Below are 20802 nucleotides of genomic sequence, written 5' to 3'. Positions count from 1 at the left end.
ATCATGTTACAATGTTTCATTTTATCACAGTACTTGTCAGTACTTGAATTGTCCTCTTTAAAGTTTAATGTATATTGTAGCATTGTCCTCTTCTTATTCACTCCTATATCCCCAGTGCCTAGAATAGTATCTGGCATGAATTTAATAAATGTTATTAGATATCATCATCGTTGTCATCATTGTCGTCGTCGTCCTGTATTGAATTCTTACTAGGTGGCTGATGTTGTACTAAGTACAATGTGTTGTTTCATTTCCATCACCGTGCTTTGAGATAGATATTACTACTCATTTATAATGAGGAGCTGAGGCTGACAGAGGCTAAGTGACTTCCCTACTAGCAAAAAGATAAATGGAGAGGTCAGGATTTGAACCCAGGTCCACACCTTTTAACTACTCAGTAGTTTAACTACTAAGTAGTCTTGTCTTTACCTTTGTAACCCCCTACCCAGTCCAAAAAAAAAAGTAGGTAGAATTGCACTGCAAAATCTCAGAGAGGAAGAAGTCTTATAGTCTGGGCTGAAGGTCCAGGGGTATCTGGTGGGGGAGAAAATAGGTGACCCCCGGACTACAAACTGGGGTCATGTGATGCACATTTTATTCCACAAATATATTAAGCCTATTGAGTTCCCACCCCTTATCAGGCTCTGTTCTAAGTGCTGAGGATTAAATTTCTATGAAAATCTCACCCCCCTAACCCCCTCTGCCCAGCAAAGGGCTCCTAGGAGAACGTTCTGTTGGATATCTGTGCACTTTGGGAGCATCATCTCTCAGGTACTGAAACTAGCCAAAGCCAACGTCCAGGGCTATGCCTCTGAGGACCTGGGGCAGGCCCAGGTGTGTTTATTTTGGAGCAAGCTGGATAACAGGGAGATCAGGAATTCCAAAGACTGAAAAACAGTCAACTCATTTCCAAAACCTCAACTACCTGAGGCAGACGGAGGTGGGTGGGAAAGTTCCTGTTATTGTTTCAGCTTTAGCCAAAGGGGAAAACTTGGATTCCAGCCCTTTTTAGAGCACAGAGCACTTTTCCTGAGTTCATGGAAGGCCTGTGGTTGACCCATTAGAGGTGAGGCAGAGCTTGGTAATGGAAGGTCCATCCACTGGAAAATATCACCTCCCCTAGGGACACATCATTCCTCCCAGGCATTCTGGATCAGCTCCAAGCTCCAGTATTGCTTACTGAGAAGGAATACCAACAGCCACCTAATTATTGTGGAATTAATTCTCTTTGATTCCAACTAGATCCAGTTCTGAAGTTTAAATTGCAGTTGGATGCTGTGGATGAGAGGTTGATTTGCAGCTTTCCACAGAACCAACAGAAAAATGAGAACAGCAGACGTGGCATTTTGGCCACACTCCCCTTCCATCATGGGATCATACAGAGAGTACATTGATATATTCTATTCCCATAAATTATTCAGGACCACACCAGAAGATCTAGTCTTATAAGGGGTTAACAAGCCACATGTGAAGAAAGCGGCTAGATTTTGTTGAATTCTGGTGACAGGGGAAACTCTTTTTTTTTTTTTTTTTTTAAGATTTTATCCATTTATTTGACAGAGAGAGACACAGTGAGAAACACAGTGAGAGAAGGAACACAAGCAGGGGGAATAGGAGAAGCAGGCTTCCCATGGAGCAGGGAGCCCGATGCGGGGCTTGATCCCAGGACCCTGGGATCATGACCCGAGCTGAAGGCAGATGCTCAATGACTGAGCCACCCAGGCACCCCCAGGGGAAACTCTTATGACAAATGGGAGGATTTAAATTCCAGAAAGCATCAGATTTGGGATTTTTCTCTGCAGAATAAATCTGCAGCAGCCTTTTCTTCCTCTTATAGAGCAGAGCGTTTCTCAAATTAAGGATCCTCCAATCCACTTTTTTTCACTTTGCTGTCAGTGAGCAGGCAAACCCGACCAACACCCCCTTGCAGAAAACCCTTGCCTCCCACTGCCTGCCCTGCTCACACTCTGCATTCCAGCCACAAACGACACTGACCCCTGCACTGTGCCCCTGTCACTCAGCATGCTGCTCTTAACCACCTCTGGACCTTGGCATGTGGTGGTCCCTCCGCCTCCATCGATCTGTGTCTAGACAAGGTTAGGTCCCTCAGCCCTGCACTCCCCTGGTGCCTGGTACTGCCCCACCATCCCACTTTATTGTATTTGCTTGTTTAACTCCCTGCTCTCACTGTAGACACCATGGGGGCGGGGGCCAGATCCGTCTTGTTTGCCTCTGACTCCCCAGAGCCTATTACAGTTCCTGGCACAAAGTAGTGAGAGGAAAACGGACTCATCAGGTTAGATTTTGCCGATCTGAATGATCTGTATGCTGCCTTTACAGCCTGGAATATACTAAGAAATGAAGACCAAAGAATAATATGGCAGGAATGTGAGAAAACTGCCTGAAGCTTGCGCCCCTCCTTCCTTTCTCTTCAGCTTACCCAGCTCCTGAACTTATGAGCAAAATCCGTGGATTTTTTTGCTGACCACAGTAACAGAAGACACTATAAAATTCAGCTTTCCATCTGGTTCTTCATGGTCCAAGAAAATACAGCCGTTCCAAACTCCAGGGAGACAAGCACTCAAATCATGAAAGTTTAAACCAGCCTGTTGTAGACTCCCCTAAGAGCTGCATGAACATGACTCAGGAAGAAAAGTGAAGAAAGCGTCATTTACTGTGTAAGGATCGATTCCCTGGTGGCCCTCGAAGGGTAGGAGTTTGATGTTTCCCCATAGTGATAGTCCCCTCTGGCCTTCAAAGCCAACCCGCTTGATCCAACAGCTGGTCCTTGCTTCCCTCTCTACTCACGCCAATGTGCTCCTTATCATGATGCCAATCGTCAGCACTTCGCAGACTGGGGCCCAAAGTGGGAGTTGGCCTTCCAGTAGGAATGCTTCAACATCTGTCCTCATCCACTGTCCAAAACTGGCTGCTATTTCAATGCAAAGATGATGCGTTTGCTTTTTAATGTTGCATGTTAGAACCAGAGTTAACTGAGAATGGCTGATGAGGGACAAAATAAGAATCGACGCCCTGTTGATCTAAAAGCGTCACATGAGATACTCGGGCATGCTTGGGAGTCTGCCTGATGTCATTCCCTTGGCCACTAGCACACCTCTGCTCCTGGCAGGAAGAAAATAGGGCAAAGGTTCTGAAAAGCCATGAGTAGGCTGGTCTCCTGGTATCCAGGGCCCAACTGGAGAAGGAAATTTTCAGAACTGTGCTGGAAATGTCGGCTCTGGAGAGATGGCAGCCAGTTGGAAGGCTTCAGGCAGTTTGGATAAGCATCTAGACTCTGGGTGCATTTCTGAGCTTGCTCTGTGATCTCTTTGAAGTTTATCCAACTTGAATAAACCTTCCAGAAAGCTGGGACCAGTAAAAAGCCTTTCTTTAGAAGTCCCTCTGGATGTGCCCTGTTGCTTTCTCACAGGGCAGCCAGCCCATCAGGACAAGAGATGTGAAAAGGACAGAAGGAAGAGGCTTGAGGTGGAATGTTTCCATAATATTCAACTTGCTGTCTTCCCCCCCCACTTTTCTTCCTGACCTTTTTATATATAGAGAAGGAGACAGAAGATAGATCACCAAATTCCCAGTGGACTTTGAAGACCCCCCCCCCCCCCACCAAGCTTAGATCTGATCATGGCTTGCCCATGACCCTTTTGCACTGATGCAACCTGTTTCTGAAGGTCTAGGCTAAGATGTGCAGGAAAAGCACCACACCCATTAGATGAACAAAGTTTAACAAAAGACGCCATTTGCAGTCCAGGAGAGCTGGTGACAGGGCTGTGCACGGGTACAGGCAGAAGCTTCCATTTCATTTCCTGGAGAAGCCGTCCCTGGTTGCGTAGGCTGGGAGCTGAAGCCTATCTTTCCTGTTTGCACAGACGTTCTAATGACAGAATTACTGGAGCAGCGAGAAGAGCCTGCTTGCTTGGAGAGACTGGCAGGCAGGTGACTACACCCCCGCGCTGGGTGGCATTTCCCCAGGTGCACCCTGGATCGGCTCTGGGCCACTCTCCGAGAAGTACTAAACACCGATTTCTCTGGGGAAGCAACCAGGGAGGGCCCTCTACGAGCCATAAGTGGGGCTTTCAAATCTGCTTTTGGCTCATTTATGGGGACAGGCTATGTGACGCCTTCTCTGACTTTGAGAAGTGTGCCCCGAAGGGCAGGACACAAGGTCCACAGGGGACCAAAGCATGACTTGGAAGCATCTAGAGAGGAGAGCTGAGCTGGGGGCACCCTCGACAGCAGCATCCCACAGCTCTGCCAGTTGACCGCAGACACGAGAGAAAGGCCCTTTTTTTGACCCTGGGCCCAAATGACAGGGGGATGACAGAGAGACGGTGGCAGCAGCAGAGAACCCCGTGGAAGTGGGGTTGCAGGTAGTTTTGTTCATTTATTGATAAAAAAATATTAATAGCAATTAAGAAAAACAAAACATTCACAACCCATCACAGAGTCCTGTAAGTTTCAGCCAAATGTTCCCAATGGAGTCCTTCATCTGACAGAGGTGGTGATTTCAGCCGAAAGGCCCCTTCATGTTCTTCATGGGTGGGTACTGCTGCTCCATGGGCATGGCCCCAAAGCAATCAGAGGGGTTACAGTGGCCAGCCTTGCCTGGCTGGCCCATGGGACCCGGGGGGCCAGGGATGCCAGGAATGCCTTGCTGGCCCATCGGTCCAGTGGCGCCCATCTTGCCATACCCCGGAGGGCCTTGAGGACCTGGGGAGGGGGGGAAGAGTCAGAGAAGGAAGGTCAGGAGACCCAAGTGACAAGAAAAGAAGAAATCGTGGTCGTGGTAAATAATACCTTACGTGTGATAAATATTTGTCAGGTTACAACAGGTTTTCAAGAAGACCTGATCTGATCCTTATGTTAATGTAACAATAACAACAATATTACTGGCCAGTTTTATTGGGAGCTTCTGTGTGCCAGGCACAAGGCGAGTGCTTTTGATGCATAATTCAATGAATCTTCACAACGATTCTGTGAGAAAGAAACTATCACCTCATGTTGTAGATGACGACGCAGGCTCAGAGAGGTTGCCCACGTGGGGTAGGTGTTCAGTGAGGCTGGGTCTCAGAACCAGGCCGGCAGGCTACAGTCACTTCTCTTTCAGGCTCCACAGCCTGACTTAGTGACCTTGTCAAGTCTGGACAGCCAGGATGATGCTAGCAGGACTTGAACTCACCTTCCCTGGCCCCACCATATCCAACTACCTTTCCCTGTGTCCCGCTAGCCTGGTTTAGGACTTGAGGGCGGGCCCTGGGTCCTCCACTCCCCCCTCTGCACACCCTGGCATGACTGTAAATGGTGGCTGATAGGCCTGTAGTTATTTGAGGTTCTACACAAATACATTGTGTTGTCGAAGGAACATTCTACAAGATTCATGCTCTCACATTCTGGCTCTTCCTACCTGGGGGGCCGGGGAGACCATTTTCTCCTGCAATGCCGATACCAATGTCCCCCTTTTCACCCTTAGTACCGGGCAATCCTGGGACAAAAGAAATAAAATAAGTCCTATTCCTGAGCAGAAAAATGACACGCCCAGGCAGATTATTTGAAACACACACATGCACACGAATGTCAGAGTCATGATAGACCTCATGCAATGCTCCTGTTTGCCCCCAGAGAGTTCCAGGTGCACCTGGGGAGCTGGAGGGCAGAGCTACCTCTCATTCCTGGCATGCCCTGCCGTCCTTCCCTGCCGATCTGACCAGGGAGTCCAGGTGACCCCGGAGCGCCTGGCCGGCCTGGAGCACCATCCTTCCCTGGGGGCCCTGGGCGTCCCGGAGCTGCAGCCATCTCCATGGGGAACTGCATCCTGGAGGTGTAGTAAGCCATCCTCTCTGTAAGAAAGGCCAGGGACCGGTCACAGGGTGCCCTGGGGCCTCACACCGGTGCAGAGGGGCTGCCAGCATCGAGTCCCAACTGGCCTTGCTTCAAAGGGGAGTCAGAGCAGGGAACACGGGGGCTGATCTCCTGAGTGGCCTCCCGTGCCCTCGCCTCCACCTTCCTCTGCACAGTGGTCTCTCGGGAGCACAGACCTGATGATGGCCTCCCTCCCCTCCGACACCCTCATTAGTCCACCACTGGCTTCACAATAAAGTCCAGACTCCTTGCTTGGCATTCAAGCTCCACTCCCCAAGCAAGATGGCTAGCCCCATCAGGACAGGGTCCATGTTCTCCCCAGGCCCTAGCATGGCAAGGCTGGATGAACAGATGAACAGGAAAAAAGCTTAAAAGTGAAACCACCCTAGCTCTCTTACGGTTGCTGCTCGCCCCTCTATTTAGAGCTCACTTCACGCAGACTCGTTTGATTTCAATTTTCTTGTCTGTCTCCTTTGCTCCAGTGGGGGCTCAGGGAGCACGGGGGCGGTGGGGGGGGGGAGTCATTTTATCTCTGAACCAAGCAGGTGATAAGGAAGGTCTGACGTCTAACTGAACATATGCCTGTAAGTTGAGGGGGGTGGTGGGTGCCTGGGGAGGGGCACTGAGCTTGAAGGAAAAGGAGGCCAGGGCAGGGTGGAAAAAGAGCTGGGAAGGGCCAGCAGCGCCCACCGCTGCCCAGCCAGCTGCCAATTACCATCAAACATTTTAATGATCTCTTGTCTGATGAACCTCTTGATTTCATCATAATTCACCATGTCTCCCTGAGGAAAACAAAGAAAACCTGCCTCAATTATACTTCCAAGCCTGGTGCTCTCCCCCCTGGGAATAGACCTTATGGAAATAAAGGATAAGGAAGGGAACAAAGCTTCTAGGAGCCTCCCATAGGTACTTAACCCAAGGTCCTAACCCCCCTGAAATGGTGCAAAACACAGCGCATTTTTCTGGGGAGAGGGTTCCCAAACCTCCCCCACTCTCCCCCACACAGGTGAAGCATCTATATGGGAGTCATGCTCTTTCCCTCAGAGGGTCAGCAGGAGCTTCTAAAATGGTCTCTGCTCCACCCACCCTGTCTGCCTGCTCTGTGGGACCATGCCCCTGGCTGCCAGGCTTCCTCCTTACCATGGAGCCAGGCATCCCGGGCAAGCCGGGGCTCCCCACAGGCCCCGGGGAGCCAGGGTGGCCTCTCTCTCCTGCCGGACCCGGTGGCCCAACAGGCCCCATGGAGCCACTCTTGCCAGGCCCGCCAGGCATGCCGGCTCTCCCCTTCTCTCCTGCCTGGCCCTTCTGTCCTGAAGGTCCCGGATCACCCTGCAAGGACAAGAAGTCACATCCAGCATGGCCACTTCATGATGTCGCAGCCATTGGCTTTTCTCTCTCTCCATCCCCCCACCCGGCCCCTGGCATCTTCCTCTGACAGTGGCCACAGCATCCTGACAAGGACTCCAGAGCGGTCCTCTGAAAAGACAGTTTTCGTGCCGTTACTTCCTGCTTAGAAATTCTGATGGCTCCCGCCCACCCTCAGGATAAAACTGGATTCCTTGGCCAGACATTCAAGATCATTCGTGATGTGGTCCTGACCACCTCTTCTCCAGGCCCATCTCCCCGCCCCTGCACCCGCAGCCATACCTCACTGGTTAGAACTCTGCTTCAGCCACGCCGTCTTAGCCCTCCCTGCCTGGAATGCTCTTCCCCTCCTTCTACCCGGTACACTCCTCCCGTTCTGCTGAAATGCTCCTGTTCTTTGCACAGCCTCCCTGACTCCCAGGCTGAGTTGGGTGCTATGTCTAATCTTCTGAAAAGGCTACCATGCCCTAGCGTAAGTGTGACCGGACTCAGTGAGCGGTTATTGTTCGGAGACCTCTATTTACCCAAGGCTCGGGACAGAGGGTCTGGAATGTAAGTGAGATCAAGCAGATGCCTGCAGCATGAATGAATGAATCCATCCACTGGTCAATGAGTGAATGAACTTGAGATTTCTATCCTCCCAATCCTAGCTAAGAAATAGGCCCATGTGAGAAGTTTTTAGAGATGAGGTTGCTCCAAGTTCTGAGTTCTGCCCAGGTTTTCTTCCTGCCCACTGGCCTTCCTGTGTCTCCTCTCCATGGCTAAAATCATAGCATAGAACTGGCCTTCATCACTCATGAGTTTTTCCCCTCAAAACCAGCCAGTGCCCACTCACCTTTGGACCAGGGGGTCCATAGAGTCCCTGTTTTCCAGGGGGTCCCTAGAGGAAAGCAAAAGTCAGGGGTCAAGTCTGGGTAACATCTCCGAGCCATTCTGGGGAGGTAGGTGTCATGAAAGGACCACCTTCCACGGCCCTGGGGCCTCGGGCTGTGTCCAGCTGGGCTCTGTGTGAGGAAGGACAACAGCCTCCTTTTTGTTGGTTGACAGCTAGAAGGGAGCATGATGTCTCCCAAGGCATGGCCTTGTGTGATCATGTTGGTTGGGTCCCTTGTCACAGACAAAAAGAGGTGAGAAGTCAGAGCAAGAGGGCCAGTCCATGGCATATTGGAGGGCCTGGCAAGAGCTGGTGCCCAGGAAATGTTTGGAGTCTACCACCACCACCACCACCACCATCACCATCATCATCACCACCATCATCATCATCACCACCATCATCATCACCACCACCACCACCATCATCATCATCATCACCACCACCACCATCATCATCACCACCATATCATCATCACCATCATCACCATCACCACCATCACCACCACCACCACCATCACCACCACCATCATCACCATCACCACCATCATCATCACCACCACCACCACCACCACCATCATCATCACCATCACCATCACCACCACCATCACCACCATCACCACCACCACCATCATCACCACCATCATCACCACCATCATCATCATCACCATCACCACCACCACCACCATCATCACCATCACCACCATCATCATCACCACCACCACCATCACCACCATCACCATCACCACCACCATCATCACCACCACCACCATCATCATCACCACCACCACCACCACCACCACCATCATCATCACCATCACCATCACCACCACCATCACCACCATCACCACCACCACCATCATCACCACCATCATCATCATCACCATCACCACCACCACCACCATCACCACCATCACCATCATCACCACCATCATCACCATCACCACCACCACATCATCACCACCACCACCACCACCATCACCACCACCACCACCATCACCACCACCACCACCACCACCATCATCACCATCACCACCACCACCACCATCATCATCATCATCACCGCCACCACCACCATCATCATCGGCTCTCTTTGACCAGGTACAGAGTAAGAAAAATAGTGAAGAACAAGTGTCATACATCCTTCTCCCCAGTCCCCAGTCCCTCTCCCCAGTGCAGCAAGGGCCACCAACTTCCTACATATCCATCTGGAGGGAGTCTGGCATTCAGGGAGTGTTTAGTGAGTGAACAAAGAAGGGTGAGGGCAAGGCGAGGCACAAGCAGCAGCACCCCCCGCCCCCCCAGAAAGGAGAAGCCCAGCGTGACAGTACCTCTTTGCCGGCCGCACCATCTGTACCGGGTTCACCCTGTGGAGTAGAGAGTGGGAGATGTGTGATAGGCACTAATCCAGCATGGCGTCCCCTGCCTCCCCTTGCCCACCACAGGTGCCCAGCCCTGGGCCACCAAGGGACCATGATTCTCTAGCCCTCACCCTCAGACCCTCGGGGCACAGACCATGGAAACTTAGATCCCCACCCCCCATCCCCAATTCTAGCCTGTCCTGGAGCCCCACACCAATAGCCCTGGCCGCCCCCTGACCGAGCTGGGCAAGGGAAGAGCGGACTGCACACTCCCGGCTCCTGGCTCGAGGCCCCCGCATCTTGCAGGAGCCCTAGCTCTGAGTTTATGTTACATGTTTGCCGAGCCTGCTCCCTCCCCAAGACAGGATGGGCTGCATCGTGGGCCCAGCCTGCTTCTGGTGAGATGGTGGGGAAGACTCTGATTGCCAGGCAACTGGAGGATGTATCCAGGGGTCCTGGAGGCTCCAGGGAAGGCCAGAAGGTTGGAGGGACCCACCTGCCCCAGGGCTGTGGCAAGAATCAGAGTGTGTAGGTAAGACTCAGCCCTCTTGGCGGCTGGGCCAACCATCACCGCTGCACAGGCTGGAGTCATCCATCCCATTGAGGCCACCAGCCCCAGGGTCATGGCTACTGTTCCCAGAAGAGAACACCCTGACCTGGGGGGCTAGGAAACCTGGGTTCCTGCCTCAGTTTCCCCAGGAGACTTCATCCCTAATACTGGCAATCCAACCACCTGATGTGGGTCACTTGTCTGGAACCTTTGAAAGCGGGAGGATTGCAGAGTGGCTAAGGATGCAAGTTTTGGAATCAGGCAGGCTCTTCTGCTCACTAGCTGTTGCGATTCTGGGCAACTTACTTAACCTGGCTGAGCCTTGGTTTCCTCATCTGTAAAATGGGGGACAATCAGACCTAGTAAATAGGATTGCAGTACCGATTAAATGACAAAATGTCAAGCACTTAGGTCACCATTCAGCACACTGTCCATGGCCAATGCATCACAGCTCTCAGAGCATTAAGCGCCAGCTGAGACCAGGAGTGGTTTCTGAGTTGCCGAGGGGGCTGCGGTAATGGCGCTGGTTCCTGAGGTTCCCAGACTCTCTGTGGTTACCAGCCAGCTGCCCCGGGGAGGGGGCAGGGGTAGAACAGGTGCCAGGTCTCCCCTGCCTGACACCAGGTCGAGGGGTCGGCGCAAGTGGTGCATGGCCAGGGGCGGAGGCCCGGTGCACGCCTGGCAAACGCTGGCTGGCAGGGCTTGTCCTTTCTTCCAGATATGACGTGATCCTCAGGCACAAGCCCCACGCTGCTAGCTTCCCTGCTCACAGCCTCTCCTTCCCTGAAGACCCCAGACGCGCAGACTGGCCCTCTTCCTCGGGGCTGTGCAGTGAGATGTGGGGTCTTACCGGGGGGCCAGGGTGTCCGGGGGGGCCAGGCTGGCCTGGAAGGCCTAGAAGGCCCCTTTCTCCAGTGGCTCCCCGATCTCCTTTTAGGCCCTGGAGAGAAAGGAGGTGGATGGTGAGAGGGGACAGGAGAGGCAGCAGTGAAGCCCACATAGAAGAGGCAGGTGTTGCTGTGTGCCAGGGACCCCTGCGGGGTGGGGCGGCGCTGTCTGAATCTGAAGCAGGGCCCCTCCAAAGGCCTTCACTGCATGCCACTTGGGGAGACCCAGGAGGCAGGAGAGGCTGAAGCCAGGGAAGGAGGGAGATGGACACAGACTCTTCCCAGCCAGGCTCCCGGGAGGGAGGGACGCGGGGAGCAGGCCACTCACCATTGCAGAGATCCCAGCGGGGCCCGGCTGGCCTGGAGGCCCTGGTGGGCCCTAAAGAAAAATGAAGTCAGTGGGATGGAAAGAGTCTCAGGTAATAAGGTAATAATGGAACGTCAGCAGCTCCATTCTCTTCCCTAAACCCTCCTTCCCTTCTGCTCTTGCCCTTGAGCTTCTACCAAGAGATTTGTGCCAGAGCTAACACCTGGGGGGTCCCTGAGCTCACAGGACCACGGCCAGAGCTGAGGGCAGAGGGCAAAGGCCTGAAGGTTAACTATGTTGGGCCTGGGGTCTTCTGAGGCCCCCCACTTCCTCCTGTTCTGTGGGAGAAGCAAAGAGCAGAAGCTGGGAGCTGCATAGCAGGGGCTCAATCCCAACCCCAGAGACCAAACGGATAACGCCGGCCCTCGGACCCTGGGCCTCCCTGGTCTCCTGCTCTGCTGCCCCTGGAGGGCAATGGGACTCAACTCGTGGGGGTGCTCCCACCCTGCTGGGCTGAGGCGGTGCCTGAATGCCCTCCCCATCTCTGAGTCACAGCTCAAATGCCAGCTCCCTGGTTAGAGCTACACCTTCTCTGAAGCCCAGGGCACACAGGCCTCTCTCACGGCACCTGCCTCCATGCTCCCAGATGGAAAGTTCTGGAGGCATGGACTCTGTTCTACCCCTCTCTAGACCTCTGGGGCAGGAATGCCCAGCACTGGGACTGACACAGAGCAGGGGCTGAGGCTGGGCAGACAGAAGTGGGGGGGGGACCTTGCGTCCCCTTTCCCCAGCCCCCAGTGAGTCCATGACGGGCTCACAATTCAGAGTGTGCATTTCCTTTCATGTGTAATGTGAGCAGGGACTAGGCTAAACCTAGGGTCCTCGAGCCAGGGCCTCTGGATCCCTCGAGATCCATACACACGGTGATGAGGACGCGAGAGCTCCTCTTTCTGCTCATGAACTATTTTTAACATTTCCAGAAGCCTCTTGGAAACAGTACATCTGCCACAAGAGTCCTGCACTCAAACGCCAGAGTGTTTCCTTTGCTCAGGACCCCCATCCGCTCAGGGCATCACACTGATCAAAGGCGCCCGTCGGCAGCCATCTATGTTACCGAGGAGCAAATTCAGATGGGAAACTCATTACTGCTTAATAACTGTCCTCTCCAAGTTGTCTTACCTCTGTAAGTGCGCCACCCACACACGCGGCCTCCCCGGCGAGGAGGAGTCATCCCCCTCCACCCCCCCTGCCACCGCTCAGGCTCCCCGCCCCTCCCCCATGCAGGCCTGCAGCAAGTCCTCCAAACACAGCCCTTCTGCCTGCCACCACCACTCCACCGCAACCACCCCATCCCTCAGGGACACCCCCACTTCCACCTGCGCCCCTCCCCTCCTGCCCACACCCCCAAGGTCCCAGGTCTGCAGCAGATCCTCTCCAAGCACAGCTTTCCTGCTCTCACTCATGCCCTTGTCAAACTCCACTCCAGCCACGCTGACCTTGGGGCTCCCCCTACACCCCAGGCCCCTCCCTGCCTCAGGCTCTCAGCGTTTAGTGGCCCTCCACCCCCACCCTGCTTTCCTGCCTGGACATTCTTCCCCCAGACTGCTAGACAGATGGCTCCTTTTGTCCTTCAGGCCTTGGCTCAAATGCCACTTGGGCAGTAAAGGTACATCTAAAGGCGCCTCCCAGGCCCTGTCTGTGACATCAGATCCCTGCCCGACGCTTCCGCATTAATCTGTGGGTTTGTTATGCCTGTGTGCAAGCTCTGGGATCAGGGGACCTTGTCTATCTCACTCATAGCCCCCCGCTTGGAGTGGTGCCTGGCATGGAGCAGGTGCTCGATTATTGTTTGTTGAATAACTGAATGATCCTTGTTTGATGAGTAAACTCAAATGTGCCTGGAAAATAAGAAAACGGCAAAGAGCCTGGGGGCCACTGGATGACGTGGGCCCAGAGCCCCTCACTGGGCTATGGGGCTACGCCTGGGGTCAGCTCTTTCAGGCCATCGCCCTCGCCCACCCTAGCCCCAGCAGAGCCCTCACTCTCATAAAGGCGGGGGCAAGAACGGTTTAACTCACGATATGGCCAGGGGGGCCGGGTCTTCCCTGAAGTCCCATGGCACCAGGCTCACCCTGTAGGAGCCAGAAAAAAAAAAAAAAAAAAAAAAGCAACACAGAAGCAGACTTACTTGCACGGGGTCGTTAGGTGGGAGAAGGCTGAGCAGAGCACGCGGGACGGCAATAGTCAGAGACGCTGGGCTGAGTCCTGGCCTCTAGGCCCATGCTATCCAGGGCCCGAGGACCAGCCCTGCCCATGAGTATTGTTGGAGAGAGAAATCAGAGCCCCCAGCCCGAGAGGCCAGGCCCGGCTTTTTAGGTGAGGGACCCAACAGGCTGCAGGAAGGAGGAGGTGTGCAGTTTGGGGGCAAAATGTGCCCAGGAGAGAAGGCAGCCAGGCGGCCAGGGAGAGGGAGGGAGCGGCTGTGTCTCGGACTCAGCAGAGCCCAGAGGCTGTCTGAAGGGAGCCTCTGCCTTTACCTCTGATCCGGGCCGGCCACTGCTGCCCGGGGGACCTGGTTTTCCACAGTCGCCCTGGAAGAGAGCGGGCCAACTGGAGCTCGACAGGCCTCGACTTGGCTCCTCCAGCCCCAAGTTGACCCCATATCCAAAGAGCCCTGCCCCCTGCCCGGCTCTGGCCAGCAGCCCTCTGATGCCCTCAGGCAGGTAGACGGCGAAGCCTGACCCACTCTGCTGGCACCAGTGGTCTCAGGAGGCTCAGATGCTGGCATGGCATCTCCGCCAAGGTTCTGGTGGCGCGGGCACTCCAGCTGGGCTGCCCTGTCTGCCTGGGGTCAGGCCTTGAGGAGAGCCGAGAAGACCTGCTTGGCAGAAGTCACCAGGCCCTTCCTTACCTTTGGTCCTGGAAGGCCAGGGTGTCCCGTTTTCCCCTTGAAGCCCTGGAAGAAAAAGCGGGAAGCTGCCAGGGCCCTTGCCCCAAGCAGAGGCCACTTCCCTTGCCTCCGTCCTCAGGCTAAAGAAATCAGACCCATCCAGAATCATACCATGGTCCTCGGAGGATCTGGAGTTGAGCTGCCCCACCCACCAAGGCAGACCCCACACCTGCTCAGCTTTGGGACCTCCCCACTCTCCGCTCCTTCCTGCAGCTCAACTTACCGGGGGTCCCATGAGTCCAGGGGGGCCAGCGGGACCAGGGTCCCCCTAGGGAAGAGACCAGGGGCATATGAGACAGGATGCCCACTCATTCACCACTGTCTTCCCTCTCTCCTGCCCCTCCCCGGCTATCCCAGGATGGAGGGAATGTCACGGGAGGCAGAGGGAAGAATCTAAGCTGGGCTCGGCCTCTGACTGGCTGTGGACCCTGAGTGAATCCCTCTCTGAACCTCAATTTCCCTCTTTTGGGTACAGAAGGGGGTTGGCCTTGATGCTCTGCCCTTTGCCATGCCCCATCCCTTTCAGATTCCCCAGCAAAACCAGATCCATGGAGCCAGGGCTGCTCGAGTCCTTCCGTGCCTACAGCCTGTTCTCCCTGACACCCAGCCTAGTATCTTTAGTTGCCTGGATATAAATCCACTCCCTTGGCTGCCTGCCTTTGGTGAGACCCAGCTCATGCAACCTGGTTAAGGCTACCAGGAGAACTGAGGAACCAAGGGGCCCTGGAGCCATCAGAGAAGTGGTGAGAAGCAGGTGGAGGGAAGGCAGAGGTGTCGGGGGATTCGGTTTCCTTCACTGGGGTTCCGTTGACTTTCGCTCCTGGAGGAAGAAGGAAGGAGGTGCCTATCATCTCACCCTCAAGCCAGGCTTGCCGTCCTTCCCATCCAGACCATCCAGACCAGCAGGGCCCTAGAAACAGGAAAAAGGCATATATGCATGCTTGTGCTGGAGCCCTAGGAGGTGAGAGACCTGACCCAGCCCCTCCACCCTGTCCACCCCTCACCCAACTTCCACCGCAACTAAACACATGCATGCACACACATGCGCACGGCACATTCCTGTCACACTAAGAGGACACACACTCACCTGAATCCCAGGAGATCCTGGTGGTCCAGTGGGACCAGGCATGCCTGGTGGGCCTCGAATCCCTTCGCTGCCCTGGAAAGGAGCCCAACCCCGCAACAAAGTCAGCAGGGCCTTGCCCCGCCCTGGGACGAGGCGCTGGGCACTGGGTTCTGATGATTACTGGGAGTCAGGGCAGCTGGTTTCCAGCCCCAGTTCTGCTCTGGCCTAACTGGGTATATTCCACACCACTCCCCCAAGAGGATCTGTCTTCGTCTGCAAAGCACCCCCCTTTTCACACTGTTCTATGAGGAGGGGACAGAGCCTATTCAGTCTAGCATCTTCTTCAGGGTTGACCCAGGGGCCGGCAGAGTGGGTGCTCAGTGACGAGTGCCCACTAAAGGCATACGTTCAGTTCACATCGGTCCCAAAAAAGTGCCAAGCACTATACAGCCGCTGATGCTTCCAGATGAAAAAAAGGGTGGCCGCTGTCCTCAAGAAGCTCATAGTCCCGTTCCGAAGAGGGAGCGGCTCACTCTGGCCAGGGCTCAAGGGAAGCGTCAGAGAAGCACCACCAGACGCTAGACTCTGAAGGATAGCCGGGATGTGGGCAAGTGGGGAAGGAGAAGAGGGCATGCCAGAGGGAACTTCAGAGAAGGATGAAGATTTGGAAGTGGTCCCATGCCTGGCCTAGCCAGGGTGTCTGGGAGCCCGTGTGAGGGGTGGGGTGGGAGGCAAGGCTGGAGGAAGGTAGAGGCTGATGTGGGGAGGGCTCCGAACACTGTGCTAGACTCTATCTCACAGACCACTGCTTTTCAAACTGCACCTCTCAGAGCCCTGGGGGTTCCTGGAGGAGCATCAGAGATGGGTGCACGAAGTGGGAGCCCAGAGGGTGGGACCCAAGACCCCTGCCCCTGCCTTAGCCAGAGCAGCTCCACTCATATATGTTATATACATTGTGAGCTTCTGTGTGATGAAAGGGCTCAGGGACTTCAAAATAAAGTCTGGGAACCACTGCTACGGGCACTGGGGAGCCACTGACTGTTCAAAGCAGGGGGATGATGAGCATCAACGTGTGAACTAGAATGTTTACCAGAGAAGGGAGGGGGGCAGCTTGGTGTGGCGGGCTGCCACGTACCCTAGTGCGAAGAGAGTGGCTGCTCTGGAGCCGTGGCTGTGGACCAGCCAAGGTGGAAATGATCCCGCTAGAGACCCCCCCATGGGGGGGTGGGGAGGAGAGCCTCGGGTGGCATTGCAATGCCACCAGCTACCAGGAGGGGTCAGCACAGCCCCAGAAAATGTCAGTCCCACAGGGAGTGGAGATGGAGAACCCCTGGCCAGAGGTTTGGGATTCTCTGCAGTGACCAGCCTAAGGACAGCAGGCAGCACTGGGGTACAGAGCCAGCCCGGAGGGCTCTGGCAGGGGCTGCCACCTGGGTCTTCCCCAAAGAAGGGAAGGGTGGTGGCGCCCACCACCGCCTCAACCGTGGCTGACAGGCGCTGGCTCTGGGGAGGCCGCGAGGCGCCCGGGCGCTATCCTGGGCTGGGAGGAGTCTCAGCTCTGTTGCTATTTTGCTGTGTGCCCCTGGGATGCCCTCAGCCTCTCTGGGCCTCATTGCCTCACAGTGAGAGGTTAGACCAAGGTGGCCCTTCTAGAAGTCCTTTCCAGCTCTGACTGTTGTGCTATGTGTGTTTTCAGAGGAAAGAGGCTCCACCGGAGGTTACAGGCCTCCTGCCTCCCCCTTTGGGTTATAAGCCCCCCACCCCAAGCTTAGAAGTCAATTTGGGGCCTCATTATACTATCCAGCCATCACCTCTGGGGAGCCCAGAGGTTGGGATGAGACAGGGATGTCAGCCCCCGGACCAACTATCAAGCCAAGCCCAGGGGCAGCCAGTGTGGGGGCTCCCCAGGCCTCCGCTCCTTCCGACCCTTGTCACCAGCTCACAGGCCATGCCTGCCCTCTCTGGACCCTTGGGGCAATCTGCACACGTTCCGTTCCTGCCGTTGTCAGACCCAGAAGGTGAGTGGCCAGAGCGGCGCTGGCTTCAGGCCTCTGGGCTTCGGGCTTCGGGTTCGGGCTCGCAGTCTGGATGCGCTTCCCTCTCCCCTCAGCTCCTCCCCCTCCCTTCCCCTCGGCTCCTCCCCCTCCACTTGGCCCCTCCCCCTGGAGATGAATCCAGCCCCCTGCGCTCCAGTCACCACCTCTCGCGCGCCCCTCTGCCTCCGGCCCACCCCCTGCTCCCAGAGGGCAGGGACTTGCGCAGCACAGGTGCCATCCTGGGGCCACGGGTCTGTCGCCCTATGGCAGTTGCTGAATCTATGCTGCAGGTCTCTTTCCCCACCCTTGACGTAACCGAAACGGAGTCAGTCCTTGAATTTCCAAAGGCCCCGTAGTCGGGGTGGGATGGGGTGTGGGAGCTGCACGGCTCAGATCTGTGGCTGTGGCCAACTTGGGGTCCCGCTCACCTTCTCCGCTTGGGGGCCGGGTGGGCCGGGTGCTCCAGCTTTGCCCGGGAATCCAGGGGGACCCTATATCAACAAAGGAGCAGGTGGAAATGAGAATGGGGCTGGAGGGGGGCTCCCCTTCCGTCTTCCTCCTGGGTCTGCTTCACTACAGTTAATACGATGCATTTTGATGCATTTTGACTTCCTAGAAACACCACCTAGGAGCGTTACTGCTGGCTGGCCTGCTCGCTGGGGCCCACCCAGGAGGCTCTGCCCTCCAGGTCCTGGCTCCTGGAATCAGGCCTGGACACCCAGGCCGTTCCTCCCATGCCTCTTCCCTCCCCTCCGCCGGCCCATCCTAGCCCAGCCTGGCCTGGTCAGGCCTGCCCCTCCCAAATAGGATCACACAGACAGGGCTGGCTTTGTGTCTTCACTCACCGGTGGGCCGGGAAAGCCTGGCTGGCCTTGAAATCCCTAGGGGAAGAAGCAAGGGACAGTCTGCTGTGCCGCCCACTCTCTCCCTCCTGGCGGCCCAGATGGAAAGAGTGACAGGGTGAGGCTGCCTTGAGCCATGGGGCCTTGCCCTCCACTCTGCCCAAGATGACCAGCAGATGAAGCTCTAGTCACGAGGTGGGAGGTTACAACTCAAGGATGGGTGAGGGCTGGAGGCTAGAGCTGGTCACCCCTCCACATGTGAGGGTGGCCACCAGGGAGAGGACCTAGCCCCTTCCCTGTGCCCATCCCCCCTCTCAGCCCTCCCCCACGGTCAGGACAGCCAGCCAGGTCCTGTGGTCACTCACCTGGTCGCCCTTCTCTCCCGAGTTTCCTTGGGGTCCTCGCTCTCCCCGGGGACCCTGTCACCATAGAGAACAAGGCAGCTGGAACCCAGTCTTTCTTCCCCTAGACCCCAGGGCTGGACCGGGACCAGGAGTCCCCATGTCCACAGTTCCTTGTCTCCTCCATCACTCACCACTGGGCCTGGGGGACCTGGGAGGCCTTCAGATCCTGGTGGGCCCTGGGGACACGAAGGAGCAGAATCAATCACTCTGATTGGGGGAGGTGGGAGATCAGGGGATGGGGCAGGTAACAGGGAACAGGGAACAGAGAGTAGATGGGGATGCCGGCAGGACTCCTCTCCCTGGTTTGCTCCAGCTTCCCTTCTCTTGCCTGAGCTATTGAATCAGCCTCTTAAATAGTCCTGCCACCTCCTGGCTCACTTCAATCCAGCCAGCAACTGGCTGCCATCTCCTCTTCTCCAGCATAGCTCTGATTATAACACTCTCTTGCTCCAAAGCCTTCCATGGCTCCCCTCTGTCCAACTGAATGAGGTACATTCTTTCCACCAGGGCTGGGTTTTGAGGTATCCTGTGATCTAGTACCACCCACCCTTTCCTGCTTCACTTCCTTCTCCCCGTCTTATCTTCTGCCTTGCTTGGTCAGACGGCTGTTTGTACCCCTGGGCCTTTGCACAGCTGCCCCCTCTCCCTAGAATGCCTACCATTCCCCCACCCTTTCTGGGGCTCTTAAAACCTTACCAAGGGATTAGATGGCCCCAATCTCTTCCTGAGGTGCCCCCACCTACTCCCTTTGGGATTCCCCAGGATAGATAACCATGTGCCCTCCCCCACCCCCCACTCTATTCGGGGCTCAGGTCCAACAGCACCATCTCAGAGAGGCCTCCCGATCCTCCTTCTAATAGCACCCTGTACACCAGCTGGCCCCTTACCCTGCTCTTTTCTCCATTGCTTTCTCATTTATATGCATTGGCTTATTCATCTGTTATCTACCTCCCTCATTGGAATGTGAGCTCCTGAGATCAAGGGGCACAGGTGCCTGTTTTATTCACTGTGGCACCCCCAGGACAGCCTGCTACCCAGAAGGCCCCTGAGGAATGTCTGCTATTGAGTAAATGCACAAGGGGTCGGCTACATCCCACCTGGGCCTCACTGACGTGTGAGGGGAAGGGAAGGCTAAGGCAGGTTGGTCACAGAGGGACTTGGGTGCAAGTCCACACACTGCCCTAACTCACTCACTGACTCGCGGCAGCCTGCTGGGTGAGCCATGTCACTTCCTGAGCCTCGGGATAACCCCTCTGATGTGACGGCCTCACCTGATAACAGCCCCCGCCCCTGCACTCACCCAGCCTGGAAAGGTGGCTCTGGGCTTGCGGGTCAGGCCAGGCTCCAAGCTGGGTCTGGGGTCCCCCACCTGCCCTGCCCTGCCCTGCCCGCCCACCTGCCTTTGCAGGGGAGGAGGAGGCCCTCCTGCTGGCTGACTCTTCCCGACCCCTCCCCACCCCTTGGCAGCCCTGGCCCGCCCATCTCCATGAAACCCGCTCCGACCCTCCTTCCAGCCTTCCCTCCGCCTCCGCCTCCGCCTCCGCCTCCGCCTCCGCGGTAACCAGCCAGCACGGCCTGCCTGCGCCGCAGCTGGAGTGACTCAGGGGGCAGGGAAGCGGGGTCAGGTCTCTTCCTTCGCAGGCTGCTAGGAAAGTCTCGGGTGGCCGTGGGGCAGGGACTGCTCCATTTGGAGCCCTTCCTCCTGCCCCCCCCCCCCGCCCCAAGCCGAGCCGCGACTCACCGATTCTCCCTTCTCTCCTGGGGGCCCGACGTAGCCCCGCTCCCCCTTGATGCCCTGACAAGCGAGCAGAGAGAGAGCTGAATTAGCCCCGTGGCCCGCTGTCATGGCGCTAATGCGAGGGGTGGAGACTGCCGCTGGCCCAGGCTGGCACTTACAGGCAGATGGCACGGAGGGCGACGGCTGGGGGAGGGCGCGGGGGGCTGCGCCCCACCTGCCGCTGCGGCCCCCAGTGGAAAGCGGGGCCACGCCCACCCAGCAGCCTCCAGCCCGGGGTAGGAGGCAGGCTTCCCGGGGTAGGGGGTAGGCTTCCAGTGGTCTTCCCACCTTTCCTACCCGCCCCCCCAGGAGGCAGAGCTCAGTCCTGGGGTCTGGGTGCTCGGAGAGTCTGGCCCTCCCGGTGCAGTGGCTGCAGTCAACCTCCGAAGTGGAGTGGCAGGGCCACGCTGCACTACCACAGGGGCTTTGGGGAGCCCTGCATGGACGGACGGGCGGACAGCCTGGCAGAGGCACAGACTGAAATGCTTGGAAGGGAGGGAGCCTGCTGGGGGA

General features: G+C 56.2%; 1 protein-coding gene across 6 annotated transcripts in view; it reads right to left on the bottom strand.

Annotated features, from left to right (window-relative positions):
• Nucleotides 1–4379: 4379 nt before the first annotated feature.
• COL16A1 (collagen type XVI alpha 1 chain) overlaps nucleotides 4380–20802 on the bottom strand; it is a 50091-nt gene continuing 33668 nt past the window's right edge. For all 6 annotated transcript variants that reach the window (XM_078073491.1, XM_078073492.1, XM_078073493.1 and 3 more), the window contains 20 exons: nucleotides 20254–20307; nucleotides 18644–18688; nucleotides 18474–18527; nucleotides 18112–18147; nucleotides 17695–17757; nucleotides 15252–15323; nucleotides 15021–15074; nucleotides 14388–14432; nucleotides 14126–14170; nucleotides 13752–13805; nucleotides 13293–13346; nucleotides 11236–11286; nucleotides 10871–10960; nucleotides 9441–9476; nucleotides 8075–8119; nucleotides 7015–7203; nucleotides 6590–6656; nucleotides 5676–5852; nucleotides 5420–5497; nucleotides 4380–4725 (listed from right to left, as the gene is read on the bottom strand). In XM_078073491.1, the coding sequence (XP_077929617.1) occupies nucleotides 4523–4725; nucleotides 5420–5497; nucleotides 5676–5852; nucleotides 6590–6656; nucleotides 7015–7203; nucleotides 8075–8119; nucleotides 9441–9476; nucleotides 10871–10960; nucleotides 11236–11286; nucleotides 13293–13346; nucleotides 13752–13805; nucleotides 14126–14170; nucleotides 14388–14432; nucleotides 15021–15074; nucleotides 15252–15323; nucleotides 17695–17757; nucleotides 18112–18147; nucleotides 18474–18527; nucleotides 18644–18688; nucleotides 20254–20307 (1512 nt within the window). In that variant the 3' untranslated portion in view covers nucleotides 4380–4522. The remainder of the gene's footprint in view (nucleotides 4726–5419; nucleotides 5498–5675; nucleotides 5853–6589; nucleotides 6657–7014; nucleotides 7204–8074; nucleotides 8120–9440; nucleotides 9477–10870; nucleotides 10961–11235; nucleotides 11287–13292; nucleotides 13347–13751; nucleotides 13806–14125; nucleotides 14171–14387; nucleotides 14433–15020; nucleotides 15075–15251; nucleotides 15324–17694; nucleotides 17758–18111; nucleotides 18148–18473; nucleotides 18528–18643; nucleotides 18689–20253; nucleotides 20308–20802) is intronic.

This window comes from Halichoerus grypus, chromosome 5, assembly GCF_964656455.1.
Source record: "Halichoerus grypus chromosome 5, mHalGry1.hap1.1, whole genome shotgun sequence".
NCBI classification, from domain to species: Eukaryota; Metazoa; Chordata; class Mammalia; order Carnivora; family Phocidae; genus Halichoerus; species Halichoerus grypus.
The sequence above is the reverse complement of the archived record's forward strand: the minus strand, read 5'-3'. Positions and strand labels throughout refer to the sequence as shown.